The 20,426-nt window shown below is 41.1% G+C and overlaps 2 protein-coding genes across 3 annotated transcripts in view; one reads left to right on the forward strand and one right to left on the reverse strand.

Annotated features, from left to right (window-relative positions):
* The window catches only part of PRR14L (proline rich 14 like), a 35,245-nt gene extending 17,918 nt beyond the window's left edge, over window positions 1-17,327 (reverse strand). The window contains exons 1-3 of one of the 2 annotated variants that reach the window (XM_074973269.1): window positions 17,007-17,327; window positions 12,947-13,483; window positions 7,898-7,979 (exon numbers count right to left, since the gene is read on the reverse strand). In XM_074973269.1, the coding sequence (XP_074829370.1) occupies window positions 7,898-7,979; window positions 12,947-13,447 (583 nt within the window). In that variant the 5' untranslated portion in view covers window positions 13,448-13,483; window positions 17,007-17,327. Of the gene's footprint in view, window positions 1-7,897; window positions 7,980-12,946; window positions 13,484-16,517; window positions 16,584-17,006 lie in introns of those variants that run through there. The other variant, XM_074973268.1, reaches the window with a different exon arrangement.
* Window positions 17,328-18,722: 1,395 nt separating this feature from the next.
* The window catches only part of DEPDC5 (DEP domain containing 5, GATOR1 subcomplex subunit), a 65,186-nt gene continuing 63,482 nt past the window's right edge, over window positions 18,723-20,426 (forward strand). Inside the window, exons 1-2 of the mRNA XM_074972349.1 lie at window positions 18,723-18,815; window positions 19,826-19,943. Coding sequence (XP_074828450.1) covers window positions 19,886-19,943 — 58 coding nt within the window. The 5' untranslated portion in view covers window positions 18,723-18,815; window positions 19,826-19,885. The remainder of the gene's footprint in view (window positions 18,816-19,825; window positions 19,944-20,426) is intronic.

The raw sequence follows: 20,426 nt of genomic DNA on the forward strand, positions 1-20,426 counted from the left end.
ATTCTCTGTCGCTGCCTAATCACTGAAGTGTCACCGCATGCAGAACTCTTCTGCCAAAGGAAGCATCCGATGAAACTTGCAGGTCTATCTTATACAACTGGTAAACATATTGGTAGAGATTCAAGTGTGTGCCTTACAAATTCCCTCATAAGTTCTACAGTCGTATCTGCCCAGAGAGCTGCCACAGCTCTTAAGGGTAAGGAGCAAGTCCTGAAGGGAGAGTAAGAATTCTAGCTTTTGAAGCCTCTGATACACTTAATTTGATCCACACTTAATTTGATCCACTCAGATACTGAAACCTAAAAGGCTACCTTGCTCGCCAGGCAGCTGGTATAGAATAAAGACAGTGTAAAAACATCAGATTGCACTGAGATGAACAGTATATTTTGAGTGCCCTTCTAACATCTACAGAGTATTGAACACAAGTGCTGTATTCCATACACATGTAGACGGTTAATTAGCCAAGGTGTCCTGAGGAACCTTCTGGTGTCAGGATAGAGTGAAGTCTATTTTCTTTTGAATCCAGTGCACTATTAGTGCTGCAATGTAGGATTTTAAAGTCCGATATTTTAGATGTATTGTCAAGCCCTGACTTAGGGATTTCAGAACATATCTTTGGCCTTGACTTGTACAGTACTGCATGATTGCACCTCCATTGGTGCTTGAACCCATGACCAGGTTCTATAATACAGACTGTTGGGTAACAGTCTAGATGTAGGTAAAGTGGTGTAGAAGGCCAGCCTTCCCCTTTCAATTACTTCCTTTCAAGTGTCATGCAGCTAAACTTCACTTTTCTGGCTCATGTTCAGAACTGGGCCCCCAACTGCATATTCTCTCCTGCAGGGAAAGAAGATGGGCAGACAGACCAATAGACTGATCAGGTCACAAGACCAAGGCTCTTTGGACACTAAGGAATGATCACAATCACCTTGGCTCTCTCCTTTATATCATTTCGCAGAGTATGAATACAGGAGGCAAGACATACAGAAAGGATTTCAGCCATCTCTTGGACCGGATGTCAATTGCTGTACCCTTGTGGTTCCTTCTCCTGGAAAGGAATCTGGGATGTCTTGTTGCTCAATCTTGACATGACTAAATCCAGTGAGAGTCCACTCAAAAACCTGACTTGCAATTAAAAAATAATCTTGAGATGGAGGCTTGAATCTATTAACTGTCTGCTGAGCCAGTTTACCAGGACAGTAGATTTTCATTTTATGAGCTCCTGTCATGGATCCTTCCTCCTTTTGTACTGACTTCCCTTCTGTATGTGCACCCCAGCTGTTCAGGTAGCATCTACAGTTATCAAAATGCTGCTCTGGCTCAGTGATCCTGTGACCCGCTAGATACATATTGTTCTTTAGCCATTAGCACAGAGACTTAGCCATCTTTCCTGGAACCTAAGTGCCACAGGTTGATAAATTGGTAAGATATGCCAGGGCAATTAGAGAAGAAAACTGACAATTTCATGTATAGTCTTGCCCAACAGCATGACACTTAGTAGAAACAACAGTCCTTGGCTTTTTGTAGTTAGGGACCTCTTTAGCTGTGTGTTTAACATCCAGGCTCTTTCCTCTGCAGAGAGCTCGTTGTGGCTCTTGCTATCAATTCACACTCTACAGTGAAAGATCAACTTTTCTGGCATCTACCTATTCTTTGTACTGACTTATGACAATATTGAGCTGCATACTGGCTGGCCATCTCCCCTTATTCTCTGTGAGAGCACTCTTAGATATAAGCAAATCATCTCGCAAGGGGCAGACATAGATCTCATCTTGTTTGAGAAAAGTTTACTGACGTTACTAAGTTCTTTCATAAAACTTATGTATATTGCTAGGTGGGAGTGTATTAGAAATGACAGCTACTGTAAGGAAAGCATCCTCTTCAAAAGACAGTATTATAAAGATGTACAGTCATATCATGTCTCAGCTTGATTGACCACAGCATTTCACCTTAGAAGATAACCAAAAGAGTGAACCTAAGCATTTCCCTCTTGAATCCCAGCTCTCTCAGACATCATGAATTTTGGCCTAAATTTTCAAAAGTGACGAGTGATTTTGTGTAGCCAACTTCAGACACGTTAAGGGACCTGATTTTTCAGAAGGTAAATGCTCAATACTACACCTCTACCCCGATATAACATGAATTCGGCTATAAAGTGCTAAAGCAGCGCTCCAGGGGGGCGGGGCTGCACGCTCCGGTGGATCAAAGCAAGTTCAATATAATGCGGTTTCACCTATAACATGGTAAGATTTTTTGGCTCCCGAGGACAGCGTTATATCAGGGTAGAGGTGTACTTAAAATCTGGTCTTCTTTAAGATAAATTGGTACACCCAAAAGTTGAGACAATATAAAAGTTACAAGCCTCTTTGGAAAAAAGTCAGACATTTAGGTCTGATACTACCTTGCATCCCCCTGGGCCTTTGGGAACCAGGAAGAGAGTATGGACCCAGGCCCACCTCCACTCTCCAAATTTCCTCTGGTTCCCAAATCTAGACTGTTGGGTTGCCGCCTCCATATTTCTTTTTTTTTACAGAGAAGAGGTAATTCAATAAAGGAAGATCATTGACTCCCACATGCAGATTTGTAACTATCACTTAGCCCTGATGTGCTATGTTTAGAACCCATTTGTCCAATCCAGTTGGGATTCTCTCTTTGCTAACTTTGTGCAACCTGCCTACTAGGTAGGGCTCTAGTCTACTGTAAACCTAGCTGGAGACCAAGCAGTAAGCAGGACAATACCAAGAGCTTTCTTCGGAAGTCACCCTTACGTCATCCCTGTCAGGTTTTATTCCACTTTGATTTAGCACTTTGGTTTACTCCCATATTTCCCAAACAGCAGGCATGAAAGGCTTGGCTTGTACTTCCTCTTATGCAGTGTAGCACTGGCCAAGGTCTTTCTGTATGACTCCTTGATAAACCATGTCCACCCACTCCGAAAACAATCTTCCTCTTCAATACCTGAAGGACGCTAATGGTTGGTTTGCCTGTATGTCAGCCTTCAGTCACCTTACCCACATGATTGTGAGACATGATTTTAGATCCTAATGCTCTGTGAAAAAATATTAGGGTGTCCAATTAAGCAATTGCCAGGAAAGAAAAATTCCCCAGTGGTGCTCCATGGCTATCTGACTTCCTTACTTTTAAGGAAATTAGCTCAGACAGGGAAACTGTCCAAGCCATTAATACCCTAACAAAAGATGTGGAAGTTGCCATAATTTCTTCTCAGGGAAGAATCTATTCCTAGGTACATTAGATCCTTAGACTGTATCTACTTTGGCCTTAACCATATTCTCATTCAGTCCCAATGGCATCCTCTATAGCTGCAGGCAGCAGAATATACAGCTCCAATGGAAAATATTTGGCTTCCTCACTCATTTTCTTCCACAAGGAGGAGGCTTCTTAGGAGTGTTCCAGGCCTGCTACTATACTTCAAGAGAGATTCAAAACATTAAGACAAAAAGGCTTGTTCTCCTGAGACTTGGTGTCACTCTGACAATTGTCTCTCTTCCCAAGCAGGGGACATGGAATTTTCCAACCTACACTTTTTTGGGGAGTGGGGTGGGGTGTGTGGGTGCTTTTCCTTTGATAAGCTAGGTTCCAGACATTCACGGAATGATGATGGGGAGGAAGACAGATGGATTTCTAGAAGATATGTTCTAATTCAAACAAAAAATTAATTCAGGGAAGTCCTATAGCCTGTGTTATACAGGAGGTTAGACTACATGATCACAATGGTCTCTTTCTGGCCTTCCCAGTTTATGAATCTATGTTGCTTGGGCCTGCTCCGTCAAGATATTAGAGATTTCATGAGTTTCTCTAGGATCTGCTCATTCCCTTAATCTGAATGAAAAACAACCGACAGTCAGGAGAAGCTTCCAACCCTTTCCTCGATACGAACGGAGGACAAGAGGATTTTTGCCTCCTTTTGGGTAGAACATGTTCAATTTTGCTTCTGTCCTTTTAAGATATTACATTTTTAGCCCTTGTGGCGGATAACCTTCTAAATGAACTGAACATAAGCCAATGCAATGGTGTCCTCCTTGCAGAACAACCTGAAACAGCTCAGCAAAGTACTGAAGGGACACCACTATCTTGAAATTCAGTCATTTAAAAAAAAAAAATTTAGAATAGTTACATATACGATGGCTACTCCTGAGTTCACCTTGCCATATATGGCTTTACCATCACATTCTCCTATTTTTAAATCCTTGTTTGTGTGTGTAGAAGACAGAGAAAACTTATTGCACAGAGGACAGAAATTTGTCAGTGGCCATTCAAATTCCCCATTAATTTTGAACAGGTGTTAAACCAAAAGAAAGTTTAACTGTAAACATTATTTCACTAATGATCACTTTAACAGAAACACTGATTTAATGTAATTGGCACCAGTGGTAGCTAGTTACTGGAATCATAAAAAAGTAGGGCTGGAGGAGACCTCGACAAGTCATCAAGTCCAGCCCCCTGGAATGAAGCATGAAGAGGAGTTCAAACCCCCAAAAAGTTGTCCCCTCCAACCCTTACCACAAAAGGAAGGATAAGAAAAAGGAAGAAAACAATGATTTTAATGTACCATGTAATTTTGAAATTCTATCCAAATTGCTATGTTGAGACCATTAAGGTTGTACAGTTAAGTGCCTTACAAGTTAGGACATATGGTCGAAACAGGACTTAACCTTAACATTACTTTCTTTTGCAGATGCATTACAATACAGTCTTTAATTACATGATCACATTTCTCAAAAATACAATTTTTTTGTAACTTTAGAAACAGATGCAGCATCTCGTGCTAGGTTTTCATTTTAATAAACTTTTCATTCTTTTATGCTCACATTTTCATTGCTACAATGGTGCAGCAACACTGTAGCTCACGAAAGCTTATGCTCAAATAAATTTGTTAGTCTCTAAGGTGCCACAAGTACTCCTTTTCTTTTTGTGAATACAGACTAACACGGCTGCTACTCTGAAACCTCTCTTTACTGACTGAATTTTTACATGAAAAGTTTTCTTCTCTGTAACGTGTGTATTTTAGTAGTTTAGGCCCCAACCTTGCCAACGTCGATGCACATGGATAAAGTTAAGCATGAGAGTTTGTACAACTGAGGCTTTAATCATTATGTACTATATGTAGTCTCTTCAATAAGCTTCAAAGATTTCTTTTGTGAAATTAAATGGATGAGGCAGTTATCTGTAAAACTATTTTAGCTAGAAACATATGTAGCTCATGCATTCCAAAAAAATTTAAACATTGCTTTAGGCTTTACTCTTAAATATGGTATGCTATGTATGTAGGGTTTATTCCATGCTTTTCATATAAGCGACTTTCATGAACTGTCTAGCATACACATTGTAGTACAAAAATATTACAAGAGGCTACATGTGTTTAAGAAAAAAATTGTATATCATAATTCAGAAATGGTATGTAATCAGATTGTATCACAATGTATATACAAAAAGAAAAAAGAAAAGGAGTACTTGTGGCACCTTAGAGACTAACCAGTTTATTTGAGCATGAGCTTTCGTGAGCTACAGCTCACTTCATCGGATGCATAGCATATTGTGGAAACTGCAGAAGACATTATATACACACAGAGACCATGAAACAAAACTTCCTCCCACCCCACTGTCCTGCTCGTAACAGCTTATCTAAAGTGATCATCAAGGAGGGCCATTTCCAGCACAAATCCAGGTTTTCTCACCCCTCCCCCCCCCCCCCACAGACACACATACAAACTCACTCTCCTGCTGGTAATAGCCCATCCCTCTTTGAAACCTCTCTTTATAATGCACATGATCATCAAGGTGGGTCATTTCCAGCACTAATCCAGGTTTTCTCACCACCACCACCCCCCCCCCCCACACACACCCCCCTCCAAAAACCCCACACACAAACTCACTCTGAGTTTGTGTGTGGGGTTTTTGGAGGGGGGTGTGTGTGTGGGGGGGGGTGAGAAAACCTGGATTAGTGCTGGAAATGACCCACCTTGATGATCATGCGCATTATAAAGAGAGGTTTCAAAGAGGGATGGGCTATTACCAGCAGGAGAGTGAGTTTGTATGTGTGTCTGTGGGGGGGGGGGGGGGAGGGGAGGGTGAGAAAACCTGGATTTGTGCTGGAAATGGCCCTCCTTGATGATCACTTTAGATAAGCTGTTACGAGCAGGACAGTGGGGTGGGAGGAAGTTTTGTTTCATGGTCTCTGTGTGTATATAATGTCTTCTGCAGTTTCCACAATATGCTATGCATCCGATGAAGTGAGCTGTAGCTCACGAAAGCTCATGCTCAAATAAACTGGTTAGTCTCTAAGGTGCCACAAGTACTCCTTTTCTTTTTTCTTTTTACGAATACAGACTAACACGGCTGTTACTCTGAAATGTATATACACAAGACACAGAATTAAAGGTTGCACATGCAACCTTAACTAAGTATTTCCTGATTTGAATGTTGAGCTACAAACATGAGGTTTTCTTAAGTTTTTTCAATGGAATTTACTTTTTTTGAAAGAGTAGAAAAATCCAAGAGTTAGCAGACTTTTAAAAAATGGCAACAAGTAAATTCCATAATCTGGAAGCTATTTGGTTTAACACCACTAGAATTCCCTGTCCCAAGCACCTTCTGAGGCTTACATGATTGGGGCCCTTGCCTTGGTGCCATGCAAAACGCACAGCAGCCCTCCCTAATCTTTTCATTGCACTCTTCCTTGTGCTAGTAGGTTAGCCATAAACATGTACAATGCAGCAGTTTTTCTAGCTGGCATTTTATGAATTGGTAAAATATACTGTGCACCATGGAATTCTCAAACTATTTTCAAATCAAAACTCTTTCCACCAGAACACTCAAAGACACTTAACAAGAGTTATTTCCACATCAAATTTCATTTTGTGTTTACTTCTGGTCATTTCAACAATAGTTTGTTCAAAGGAGGTCATAAGTTTTGGAAAAGATTTTTCAATTTCTTTATTCAAAAACATCTGAACAGCATTTGCTCAAACATTTGAAGACTTGTTCCATACTTTCAGAGACCAAGACCGGAAAACTGGCCTCCAGGCAAGCATAAATTTGATGTGTTGCTTAAGGCTGGTCTTCTCTTGGTTTTGTTTTATGCTCAGTCTGAATGACAGTAATTCACAAAACAGCAGCTGTAAACAGATACATCTGGTGCCACCAAATTACATGCAGAGACACACCCAAATTTTCTATTTGAAATACTAGCTCTTTTAGTATGAAGTCAACAGAATCTGTGGTGATTGAGAACTCAAGATAGAACAGGATATTAGCCACAGCCAAGCAGGCCTGATTTGCAATAAACACAGGACTAAAATCAATATATGGTTGTTCCAGAATCCTGGAGTTAAATAGAGTCACAACATGCCTGCTTGTTGTGCTGAAAAAGAGAGAGAATAGCCATCAGATGCAGGCAAAGTGATCAAAGCATGTGTGGACAGAAGTGTGCAGGAGCGGATCATTAACAGGAGGACTAAGAATTAGGGCAGAAACCCTCTCACTTTGGAAACAGCATATTCTAAAGTGTTAGATGGTGACTGAGTCAGCCAGTTATTGTTTCTTTTGCACATTTCTACCGCTAACATTTTCATATAGTTTGGTTTTGAGAAATAAGACAACACAAAACAATAATTACTAACAAGAGTATCTGCACTGGAGTCAAAAAGTATTTCAGACTAAGTAGTACCAAATGCGGACCCTCTTCATCAGAGCATTTCAATCACATCAGCACATGGCCAGGAGACAGCACAGGATTAAGTTTTGCTATTGTTCTACACAAACAGAGCAATAACTTCCACTACCAAAAAGAACAGAGGAGCTATCCCTGCAATCATTCACGCATGTCTGTGAATGAAAGGATCCTGAAGGAAAAAAGCTGAATAACTGAAATACACACCTTTACTCTTCAGAGGGACTGCCATTTCAGTACAGCAGATTCTTGAGAATTCTCCCCCACTTCGGTTTATCTGAGGCTTCTCCTGAAATAAAGGAACAAGTCACCATGGTAGCAGCAACACCTGAGACTAACTGGTAATTATAGATTTCAGAGACTATTCCTAGACTCCAGGGACTGTACTTGCTCAACCAGTTCTAACTCTGGATGCACTAAGCATTAGCATACCACATAATATGCTAGGCTTTTTGGGGGAAGTGATGGAGAAAGTCATGTGTACACCATAAGCACACTTACAAGGGTGGTAATACGGGAAAGTAATTAAACTGTAAGCACCTAACATGAGAAATTCTCCTTCCTTTCTCACCCACTGCCTCATCACATCTTTCCTCTTAATTTTTTTTTTTTTTTTTTTAAATTTACTCACTGTTGAAGATACTGCATTAGTCTTTCCTATCCTCAGGAGGAGACACATCCAGAGAAGATTTAAACTCAGCACCAGTAAAGTCTTGCCAAAATAGCAATTAAAGCAGTAAGTGGATTTAAATACAACAGAAAGCGTCCCAATATGAAACAGAATTGTAATCGTTCATCAAACCCCAAACCATTATTATAATCCCTCGCAGTGGAATCCCTTGTGCAGATGAAAAACGCACAAGAAAATATTACCCTCCTCACTGTACTACCTGTGGATAGTTAACTCTCCTGCCAAACCTTAACTCCTGCATTTTCTGACTACTTTCATTGTGCAAACTTACTATTGCATTAACAGTTAAGTAGTTTGCACCCAGATTCACATGAAAGTGAATTCATTAGTAAAGGCACTAGAATGTGAAGGCCCTAGAAATTCATTAGTAAAGGCACTAGAAAGGCCAACTATGTGTTCCTCAAAAAAATTATTAATGAATTATTATGCATTTCTACAACACTTTCCATATGGAGACCTCAAAGTGCTTTCAAACATTGTCTCAATACTGCTTATACTACTCCTTATAATACTGGAAAGGAAAAAGACTAAGTGACTCATCTTAAGTATTACAGTAAATACTGTAAATTGCAAAGCTATAAATAGAATCCGGGCCTTGTAATATTGTACCCCAGTTTTGAACCGCTAAATCACAGTTTCCTTCTTAAGGCAACAGCAGAGTGACAATCATATTTATTAACTTTCCTGCAATAAACCCTCACCCTCAAAATTTTTAAATGCAGACATGCTCCAGAACTGACAAATGGATAAAAATGTATGTTTAATAAAAATATTTTAATATATTTATCTAAAAAATGACATTCATGTACTAAACATTCTCTAGTATATTTTGTAAAATAATGAAGTCTTAATGAATAGGAGCCTTAACTACAGCGTTTTGCTATTAATGCCCTGCTGAGAAATGGAGAGAGAACTGCCTTTGTGTGTATGAATTATAAATCTATCTACATTAGCAAAGTCTATTATATTTAATTGGCAGTGATGGGTCAAGCTGATGGATGCGGAGTGAAGACTCTTGATGGAAGAAGCAGTTTTTCTATTTTGTCCCTTGGGGTAAGCTCTGGCTTGTGTGCACTCCAGCTTTAGCAGCTATTTGACATGTTAAAGCCCATGTCACATGTCCAGAGAATAAATTTTCAAACAGAAGCAGCAGTCAATTCACAACTGTACTGTCCAATATTTTCAGAGCACAGATGAGCCAAACCAAGTAAGACACTTAGACTTTTTCTTTCCAGTGATAAAACTCCAAAATCCACTCCATCTCACGATGGATGTTTCAGGTTTTATAAACATCTAGAGCAAATTTATAGTTATCTTGTCTTGCCCTCCACACTAATTTTCAATTAATCAAACCCAAAGCCATAGAAATAGTTGGAAGATGTACCACTGATGCAAACAAACGTAAAGTCAGTCTACAGTGGCTTTACTGGAAAGGAAAATAAGAACTTTGAAAAAGAGAAAGTGGGATTAGTCATATGATTAGGAAGATTTCACTATGAAATCAGCTTTTTTTGAAACTGTAAAGAAGCATCCTTGTTTAAAAATAAAAATTCAAAACTAACTTCAGTCTCCCATTGAAAACATGCTAAATTTAAATAATTCTCTAGTACAACTCCTACTATTTGCTTTGTAGTTTGTGTACCCACTACTTCTACTACTAGAAAAAATAGCTTTTTGTTCACTACCCCTAGCAAAAAAGCAAAGTAGTATAATAAGTATGAAGTGTGGTTTTATAAAATTAAATTACTACCAAGTAACAAGCTTTGACTTAAATCTCCTCTCTCACACAAACTTTTAAAATGATAGGGGATTTTGGGGAGAGATTCTGCTCAGGGAGAAAGAAAACAGCACCTGCAATTGTAAAGTTTAATGAGCATCTGTAACATTTAAACCATCTTAATACGTATTATAAAAGACATCAAAGAAACCTAAATGTCACCATATGACCACATTATGGAGAGACAATTATTTCTCAGAAATTTAAGTTTGAAGTTCACTTCCTGATATAAGCTCAATTTTCAGTTCCTTAATTTAATCAAACTTTCTCATTTACTGTATTTGCATACTTTCAAGTGTCTGGAATTCCTTGTGCCAAATAGTAAAACCTGTAACACGGAATTTTCAAGTTAAATTTTTTTTTTTTAAAATAAAACTTCAATGTTTGTGGGAAGAAGAAAAGGAGTACTTGTGGCACCTTAGAGACTAACCAATTTATTTGAGCATAAGCTTTCGTGAGCTACAGCTCACTTCATAGAATGTTTGTGGGGTTTTTCCCCAGCGAAGTATTAATTTCAATTTTATCTCTAAACTCACAAACTTTTTTGCCTTGGAATAATAATTGGAATGTCAATGTCTGCTGGACAAAAAAACAACATATGAGCTGAGAAGTAAAAAAGGAAATAGAGACACTGATCCACTGTCCAATTATTGAAGAGCTGAGTTGAAAGATACTGCAGAGACTGTACTTAAGACATAAGTGATGTTATATATGGCTTCAGCATCAGATCTAGCACTGTCAGTCATTTTAACCTGGTACCAATAGTATGACCACATAATGGCTAGTTTTGTTACCTGTATTATGACATTTTAGACTACAACGTATCCTCCTCAACAGTTGGGAAGATGGACATTTGGCATTTTTGAGGGTTTGGGTTTTTTTTAGGACTGCCAATTAATCACAGTTAACTCACACAATTAACTCAAAAAAATTAATCACGGTTAATCGCACTTATAACAATAGAATACCAATTGAAATTTATTAAATATTTTTGGATGTTTTTCTACATTTTCAATATTGATTTCAATTACAACGCAGAATACGAAGTGCACAGTGCTCACTTTATATTATTTTTGATTACAAGTATATGCACTGTAAAAATAATAAAAAGAAATAGTATTTTTCAGTTCACCTCATACAAATACTGAAGTGCAATCTCTATTGTGAAAGTGTAACTTACAAATGCAGATTTTTTTTGGTTATGTTACTGCACTCAAAAACAAAACTGTGTAAAACTTTAGAGCCTACAAGTCCACTCAGTCCTACTTCTTATTCTGCCAATCACAAAAACAAACAAGTTTGTTTATATTGACAGGAGATACTGTTGCCTGCTTCTTATTTACTATATCACCTGAAAGTGAGAACAGGCGTTTGCATGGCACTTTTGTAGCTGGCATTACAAGGTATTTACATGCCAGATATGCTAAACATTTGTATACCCCTTCCATGCTTTGGCCACCATTCTAGAGGACATGCTCGTTAAAAAAATAATGCGTCAATTAAATTTGTGACTGTACTCCTTGGGGGGAGAATTGTATGTCTCCTGCTCTGTTTTACCTGCATTCTGCATATATTTCATGGTATAGCAGTCTCGGATGATGACCCAGCACACGTTCATTTTAAGAACACTTTCACAGAAGATTTGACAAAATGCAAAGAAGGTACCGATGTGAGATTTCTAAAAATAGCTACAGCACTTGATCCAAGATTTAAGAATCTGAAGTGCCTTCCAAAATCTGAGAGGGACGAGGTGTGGAGCATGCTTTCAGAAGTCTTAAAAGAGCAACACTCTGATGCGGAAACTATAGAACCCAAACCACCAAAATAGAAAATCAACCTTCTGCTGGTGGCATCTGACTCAGATGATGAAAATGAACATGTGTCGGTCCGCACTGCTTTGGATCATTATCAAGCAGAACCCATCATTAGCATGGAAGCATGTCCTCTGGAATGGTGTTTGTTAAGCACGAAGGGACATTCGAATCTTTAGTACATCTGGCATGTAAGTATCTTGCAATGCCACCTACAACAGTGCCATGAGAACACCTGTTCTCACTTTCAGGTGACATTGTAAACAAGAAGCAGGCAGTGTTATCTCCTGCAAATTGTAACCAACCTTGTTTGTCAGTGATTGGCTGACCAAGAAGCAGGACTGAGCGGACCTGCAGGCTCTAAAATTTTAGATTGTTTTATTTTTCAATGCTAGGTTTTTTTGTACATAATTCTACATTTGTAAATTCAACTTTCATGATAAAGAGATTGCACTACAGTACTTGTATGAGGTGAATTGAAAAATAATTTTTTTTTGGTTTTTTACAGTGCAAATATTTGTAATAAAAAATAAATATAAAGTGAGCACTGTACACTTTTTATTTATTCTGTGTTGTAATTGAAATTAATATATTTGAAAATGTAGCAAACATCCAAAAATATTTAAAATAAATGGTATTCTATTGTTATTTAATCGCACAATTAATTTTTTTTTAATCACTTGCGTCTCCTGTCCTTCTTTAAGGTTTTGCCCTTCACGTTACTACACACCTGCCAAATACCATTCTAGGAATATTTCTTAAAGTGAAAATAAAGATAATATGTTTAACAGGCATGTAGACAATTCAGACATATATTCACTTAAACTGAAAGTGAAGAGCCAAACAATTACTCATAGAGCAAGATGCTACGATAGCAAGACTTAAAGAAAGAGAACAAAAAGCACATTGACATCAAGTTCCGAACAAATCCCTCTCTGTTATGTTCAAACATTCACTGTAATCAATTTATTTCTTACCTGTCTCAACCACCACTTGTCTTCAGAGGTTAAAGCACAACATCCAACAAGCTCTTCCTCAGCATCTTGTGTTTCTTTCGCAGATTCTCTCTCCTCTTTCTGGATCCCATTAGCACAAGTGTCCTGCTTCCCCAAGCTTCCACTTTTGGCCTCTTCATTCTCAGCAAGGTTTCCAGCCCCCATAGACTCTTCAGAAAGGGATCCCGCCAGCCCATCAGATGTAAGCTTGTCCCCATGATCCAGGTTATCAGTTTCCTGTGAGCAACTTTCCACCCCATTAATCCTGTGGGACTCAGACAGCAAACTGCTACTATGTCCTAGCAGAAGTGTTGATGTTTCAGGTTTTGTATCTAGTCTAACATTAGGATCAGACCCAACAGTAAGCTCAGTAGAGATGCTGACTGGCAGTCCAGTGTACAATTCCTGTACCACAGCAGACATGGAGGAATCAAGGGGATGTGGGTGGCTTCTCTCTTGGGACTCCACTCCAGATGATAGCATAAGGGCAGTTGAAGACTAAGCCTTTCTAAATTCACCCTAAAAGTAAAGACAACACTAAGTCACTACACAGACACACACAATTACACAAAAGTAATCATTGTTTTTGTTGTTGTCTGGGACAAAGGTACGTACACCCGAGAAGCAACAACAAGGGGACAGATATTTAGAAAGTTTGGTCCCTTTTTAAGGCACTCACAGTAGGAGGGTTCCTCAGTCAGCAAACCAAAATGTTCAGCCAGGTTCTTTGAATATTAACCTGAGCATGAATAAGTAATATAAAATGTAGTATGTTAACATTTTATTGTAACTTTGCCTTAATAAAAAGTTTAAACCAAAAAATAAAAGGGTAAGTGCTTCAAATGTGTGTCTTCAAGAAGAGTATGTTCCAAATGAATTCCTAGTAAGAAAGTGATTCTACAATTACTGAGTGTTAGAGTAAGTGTCACACAAACCATGAATATGGTTATTCCTCTCTTCTCACATAACACTTTCTCCCTACCCCAACATCACTTCTTAGCCTAAAACTAAGACCTTGTATGGGTATCTGTAGAAAATGGGGAGAGGGGTAATGGGGAGGAAAAGTATTTACTAGCACTTGTGGACCTAAAACAGGGTGTCAAACATCCTGCCAGTTTGATGGTATAGTAGCAGCCAAATTTCCTTTACTTTTCTATATTTTTAAAAATTTCTCATTAGATAGAAAAGCCATACAAGAAAATGCATCCTAACACATGCACTATCACTTGCCATTCCTTGTGACTTTCCCATTATAAACAGAGGAAAAATATGGTACTATCACTAGGTTTCAGAGTAACAGCCGTGTTAGTCTGTATTCGTAAAAAGAAAAAAGAAAAGGAGTACTTGTGGCACCTTAGAGACTAACCAGTTTATTTGAGCATGAGCTTTCGTGAGCTACAGCTCACTTCATCGGATGCATATGCATCTGGTTAGTCTCTAAGGTGCCACAAGTACTCCTTTTCTTTTTTCTTATCACTAGGTTTGTTATCTAAAGTTAACCTTTGATTCATCTTATAGCCTAGAGCCCAACTCTTCAGTATCCAATGGCCAATACTATGCTAGCAATATCTATGCTCAAACAGTTATTGCTAGTACAGTTCTAACCATAGTGTCAGCATGACCACAACATGGTCAACCACAAGTGCTCTGAACTACATTAAGTAAAGGGTCACTTAAAAAAAATTTTTTTTAATAGAGCCCTGATGCAAGAATATTATATACTTAACACTGACATGCTCATGAATCTCCACTGAGAGCTTCTACACAAAGCTACCATGGGCTAGGTCAGGTGGCACCAATCACTCAGCTAACAGCCAACAGAAGGTTAATAAAACCCAATCCTATTACTCAAATGTTGATCTTGCCACTCTTTACACAGCTCAAAAACATAGATGAACATCAATCCGTTCTCCTAGCTCAATATTTCTATGCTATACATAACTAAAATCCCCAAGATTCTTTAAAAACAAAACAAAAAAAACACAATAGGGGAGGAGGAATGTTGCTCAAAAAAATTAAAAACCTTTATCTTCAAAAACTTACACCATTTCTAGCAGTACTGACTAGCATATGGCCAATTTAAAAGAAAAACAACATAACATGGTCTCAAAACACTAATGAGCTACAGATAAATACAAACTCTGACCATCTACAAGTTAAATAAACACTACGCATGGCTTCTTTCCTCAAGGATTGGTAATAAAAACATGGGTTAAATTCTACACCCTGATTTTTCTCCCTCTTTAAAATGACAATATCAGCTGTAAGCAAAAGACAGCTGAGAGGCTGCAGAATCTTAGCATGTATTTACCAAAGGTAGGAAGAAGGACCCATTTGCGAAAACACTCCAGATTTATTTTCTTCTAGCCTGTCTTTCAGCACAGGAAAAACACATTCCAGTCATCTACACCTTTTCTTGTGATCCAGAAATGCTTCACACATACACAACCTCTACCAGGTATTAGGGAGGTAAAGTAACTTGCTCAAAGTCACATTAACAAAGTGAGTTGCAGACACAGGAATCACAGTAGCAGCCATGTTAGTCTGTATCCGCAAAAAGAAAAGGAGTACTTGTGGCACCTTAGAGACTAACAAATTTATTTGAGCATAAGCTTTTGAGAGTTACAGCTCACTTCATCGGATGCTCACGAAAGCTTATGCTCAAATAAATTTGTTAGTCTCTAAGGTGCCACAAGTCCTCCTTTTCTTTTTCGGACACAGGAATAGAACCCAGGTTACCCAAACTCGTGACCTGCCCCAACATCTAGAAAGTGGCCCACCAAAAAGCAAACAAACAATGTAAAATAAAATTATAAAAAAAATATTTACAAACAAGCTTGAGTAGGTTCGCTTTAATGAGGCCCCAAAGTTTATTTTTTGGAAAAGCCCAAGGAAAGCCAGCCATCCCAAATCTGAAAATGAAAATAGTTTTTCATAACCAAAGGGACTCTGAAACAAGGCCAGCAGTATCCACAGTCCTTATCCCAGCCATCTCAAGGCCCCTCGGGATAAAAGTACCAAGGCATCAAGCTGGTGCTGTTTTCATCATCCTGTGAAGGATGCCAGGAGACCCTGTACCCCTGTTGACGCACTCACTAGCGGCTGCCCCACACATTCCCCCAGATGGAGGGATTGTCCCCCCATCCCTCCCAAAGGGTGCCCCCCCCACAGTTGCCAGGTCTCCGCACTCCCCCCAAGGGAGGCCCCCCACACACAGTTGCCAGGTCTCCGCACAACTGCTCCCTAGAAAGGGGTGCTCCCCCACAGGTGCCAGGTCTCCACACAACCCCCAAAGGGGGCCCCCCGCAGGTGCCAGGTCTCCGCACCCCTCCCCCAAAGGGTACTCCCCCACAGGTGCCAGGTCTCTGCACAACTGCTCCCCAAAAAGGGGGGCTCCCCCGTGGGTGCCAGGTCCCTCCCTATCGGGAGCTGCCAGCTCCGAACTCGGCGAGAGACGGGACCGTACCCACCCCAGGGCGGAAGGTCCCCAGCACAGCCAGATCGTGACTGAAGTGCGGCCGGAGGGTGCAGGGGGGCGCACTACCCCTTTTACCTGAGCGGGGTACAGGCCCGCCGCCAGCCCCGCTTCTTCCTCACAGAGCCGCTCTCTCCTCCTTCCCTCCCCCGCCTCCTCTCTATGGTCACATCACTTCCTCATCCAGCCATTGGCTGCTGCTCACTCGCCTGGGGCCAACTGCTGCCCCGCTTGTGGCTTCTTACACTCCCAGTGGGCTCTTCCACGCACCTCCCTCAGCACGTAGGCCGAGCGGGCTCCTCCATGCACCTCCCTCGGCACGCCGTCCCAGCGGGCTCTTCCACGCACCCCCCTCCCCTAGCACGCCGTCCCAGCGGGCTCTTCCACGTACCCCCCCCTCACCTGCCACAACTCTTCCAAGCACTACCACCCTCCTTGCCTGTCCACGACAACTCTTCTCAGCACCTCTCCACACAAAGGCTCTTAGTGTTCCCAGCTGCTCCTCCCACGTTACAGTACTACACTGTACCTCTCCCCCTGGCCCCACTTCACCACAGCACGACTTACCAAGATTAAACAGTGAAATACATAAAGTCAGCAGCACTGTGTCACATACAAATGCCTTGTAGTCTACAAACAGGTAAAACATGCCCAGGTTCCATGCTGATGGGCAGAACGCTCCTAGCAACATGCTACTTGGTGGCATGATATAGTGGAACACATGCCAACTCCTGCAATAAAACAAAATTTGTCCTGTTATACTCAGCATGTGTGGATGAAGAGACATCAGAAAAGTTAAAATCCATGCAAAGTTTGACTGTGCATTTCTCAGAAATGGACAAAGAAGAAAGGCATGTTTTTTTTTTGTTTTTTTTTACATACCCACTTATGTTCCTGAGAAAAGATATGTCACGTACCTCCAGATTCACGATCTGATCCTTTTCCCATTGAAAGCAATGGCAAAATTCCTATTGAGCTGACTGGGAGGAAGTTTGGCCCTTTATCTGAGACTTCACATTTATTATTATTTAAAACATTTATCTCATAATCAACCCCCTAAAAGCCAACCCAACTAGAGCCCCATCGTGGTAGGCACTGTATAAATATATAATAAATTACAGACATTGTCTCAAAGGGTTTAAATGCCAGATCTTGTCTTTTAGCATGTCTTCTCATTCCTTTTTCTGATCCCTAAGATCAGCAGTGCTCATGTCCCCTCAATAGCTATCCTAAAAGCATGTGTTTTCCCGTTATTTCTTGAAGTTTCTTTCTTTTATCCCAATTCTGAAAATCTATCCATGTGAGAACACCATTATGCCCTCATGAAGACATTTAGTTTCTATACAAATGCAGGAGTGTGCCCATGATGATCCGTTTTCAGGATTTGGCCTTTGCTGATTTACAGCCTATTCTTCTTGGTCCAGGAGAAAAGAACCTGCATGACACAGGAAGGAAAGAGGACCAAGGCAAAGTAAAAGGAAATAGGAAGAAATTATGGTAAAAAATGATGAGGGAAAAGAAAGAAGCAAAATTTTTAAGTTTACTTATAGCAGTCTAGCAACCTCTTTTGTTTCTGTTTATAATTGTTCATATTTAAAAACTGAACATTTAATTTCAACCTAACAACCAGATGGTGCTTACTTTTAACTAATAAGTAACAATATCCCAGTCTAATAAACTCATTGGGCCTTCAATCTCAGAATGTATTCAGCCCACTCTGGGGTTATTTTACCGTCTAAACTGTAAACCCTTTCTAGTTACCCCCCGGAAGCTGTCAAAACAGGCAGCACCTGTGGCTGTGAAGTTCTAGAATGCTTGAGACTATGACGCTAAACGCAACTGAGTACGAAGTTACAGTCAGGAAGATCTTTCCCTTAAGGGAACATCACCGCCTCATCCTCTAACCCCGGCCAAAGGGCTCACCCAATACCCTGTCCTCGCTCCGTTTTGTCCAAGTCACGGCCACGGGGGAGGAGTGGCGTTAACCCCTTGTTCGCTAGTAGCGAGCCATTTCCCCCATCACGACCCCGTTTTCACCTGGTTAGGACTGTCTGATACTGTCAGCTGGGGGCTGCATGTTTCAGGCTTGGTCTCTGCCCACAGGTTTGGGGGGACCGCGAGGGAGCTGGCTAGGAAGGACACCTTCCCGCCCCGCCCCCGGGCCAGGACCGACGGCGGCTACCCCCGCCCCCCCCCGGCCACGGGCCCCGGCTCCCGCGCTCCCGGCTGAGGAAGCCTCTCTTTCCCCTCCCGTCTCTATGGTGCCGCGCTCTCTCCGCAAGTCCCGGATGAGGAAGTGAGGCCGCTCTGTGGGCTGTGCTGGAGATTCTCCACGGGAGCCGCCCCCTGCCCTGGCTCTAGCCGCCGCCGGGACCAGTAAGAATCGGGGAGCCGGGGCCTGCTCTGGCCCTTCCCCCACCCCCGTAGTTTTTGGCTTGGGGGTTTATTTGCCTCTCGTTCATTTCCTTCTCCGCGGGGAGCAGGGGAATTTGCCTCCCCTCTGGGGGCGTGGTTGTCATGGGGATGGGAGGAATTGCCCCTTCCCTAGGATGGGGGGGGGTCCACCCTCAGGCATGGTCACTGCATTGTTGGGGCGGACACACACCTGTCAGGGATGGAGACACTAGGTTTACCTGGTCCTGCCTCAGGGGTAGGGGGTCTGGACCAGGTCCTCTCCAGCCCTTCATTTCTATGTTTCTGTTTGCAGGGGAGTGTCTGCTCCCACGGGAGCTCATTCCCAGGGGTGGGTGGAGCATTGGACCGCAGGAGATCTGACACCCCTAATTGCGGATTCCTTGACCCCTGTAGTTGTCTGAGTAGCGGGCAGTGCTGGCTGGGGGCCTTTTGCTGGCCCGGGGGTTGTCATTATGCCGTGGGTTGTGTCACCGAGATGAGGTATTGACTCCAGGTTTTGTCATGGGGGGTGGGGATTGGTCTGAAGGATTATGGACAGTTTGCAGCTCAGAAAAGCTGCAACATTTTGGTTAAAGAGTTAGGCTTGAATTTTACATTCTGGACTGTGTGTGTGTGTGACTCTGTGAGAGAGAAAGTGCTCCTGAACTGTGTTGTACGGTCAACAGATAATAGAAATTCTTCTCTAGTTCAAGGTGTGGCATCCTGTCTTTTTCATATGAAAGACCCAAATTCTATCATAATAGTGACTGTCAAGTCATAAGTGACCAGCATGAAGCATATTGACAAATAGGAAATCTTAGGCAGCTATGGAATTGGTACAAGCGCATTGTTTATGGAGCATGAGTGTTGCTGGTGTTGCTCTGTGAGACTGGAACCTCCAAAGTTTCCTCTTGAAATGTAGAGCTGTACAAGAGTTTTATAATAAGGAAAGGGCTGAGTTTCTTTGCTTTGTTTTTGTTTTTACTTACCAGGGAGACAAGATGTCATCTGTTCTCTTTACTTGGAGTAGCTGAGAAGAACCAGGATTCAAAATGAGAACCAACAAGGTCTACAAACTCGTCATACATAAGAAGGGATTTGGGGGCAGTGGTCAGTATCCATTGAGTCAAAAGTGTTTTTAGGACTGCTGGTTTAATGAATAATCAGCAGTTTTCCATAATTTTTCTAATTTAACAGTGACAAAGCTGATTTCCATTTTTGTTAGGCTTTTTCAAACAAAATATTAAGGGATTAGCCTTTTTGTAATCTACAATGTCACTCGTCAGAAGGTGGAAAGCCGATTGATAGTAGAATATAAATTAAAATCCACAAGTGCCAGATTACAGTAAAAATGTTAGTTTCTGTGACATAAAATATCTTTGACACCTTTTCATTTGTCATTTTGGCCTCCTTTTTTGCTATCCCTGTTGCCTCTTGCTTAGCTACAGAATTGGGAGAGGCTCTAGTGCCAGGTCGTATTGCTGCACATGGATATGTGTGGACTCAGAGTTTGTGGGTCCCACTGGCAGGACCTAGGACTCTGTATGACGGATGTACTGAGTCGTAAATTAACAGATGGATATGCAGCATATT

This window comes from Natator depressus, chromosome 15 (assembly GCF_965152275.1).
Source record: "Natator depressus isolate rNatDep1 chromosome 15, rNatDep2.hap1, whole genome shotgun sequence".
Lineage (NCBI taxonomy): Eukaryota > Metazoa > Chordata > Testudines > Cheloniidae > Natator > Natator depressus.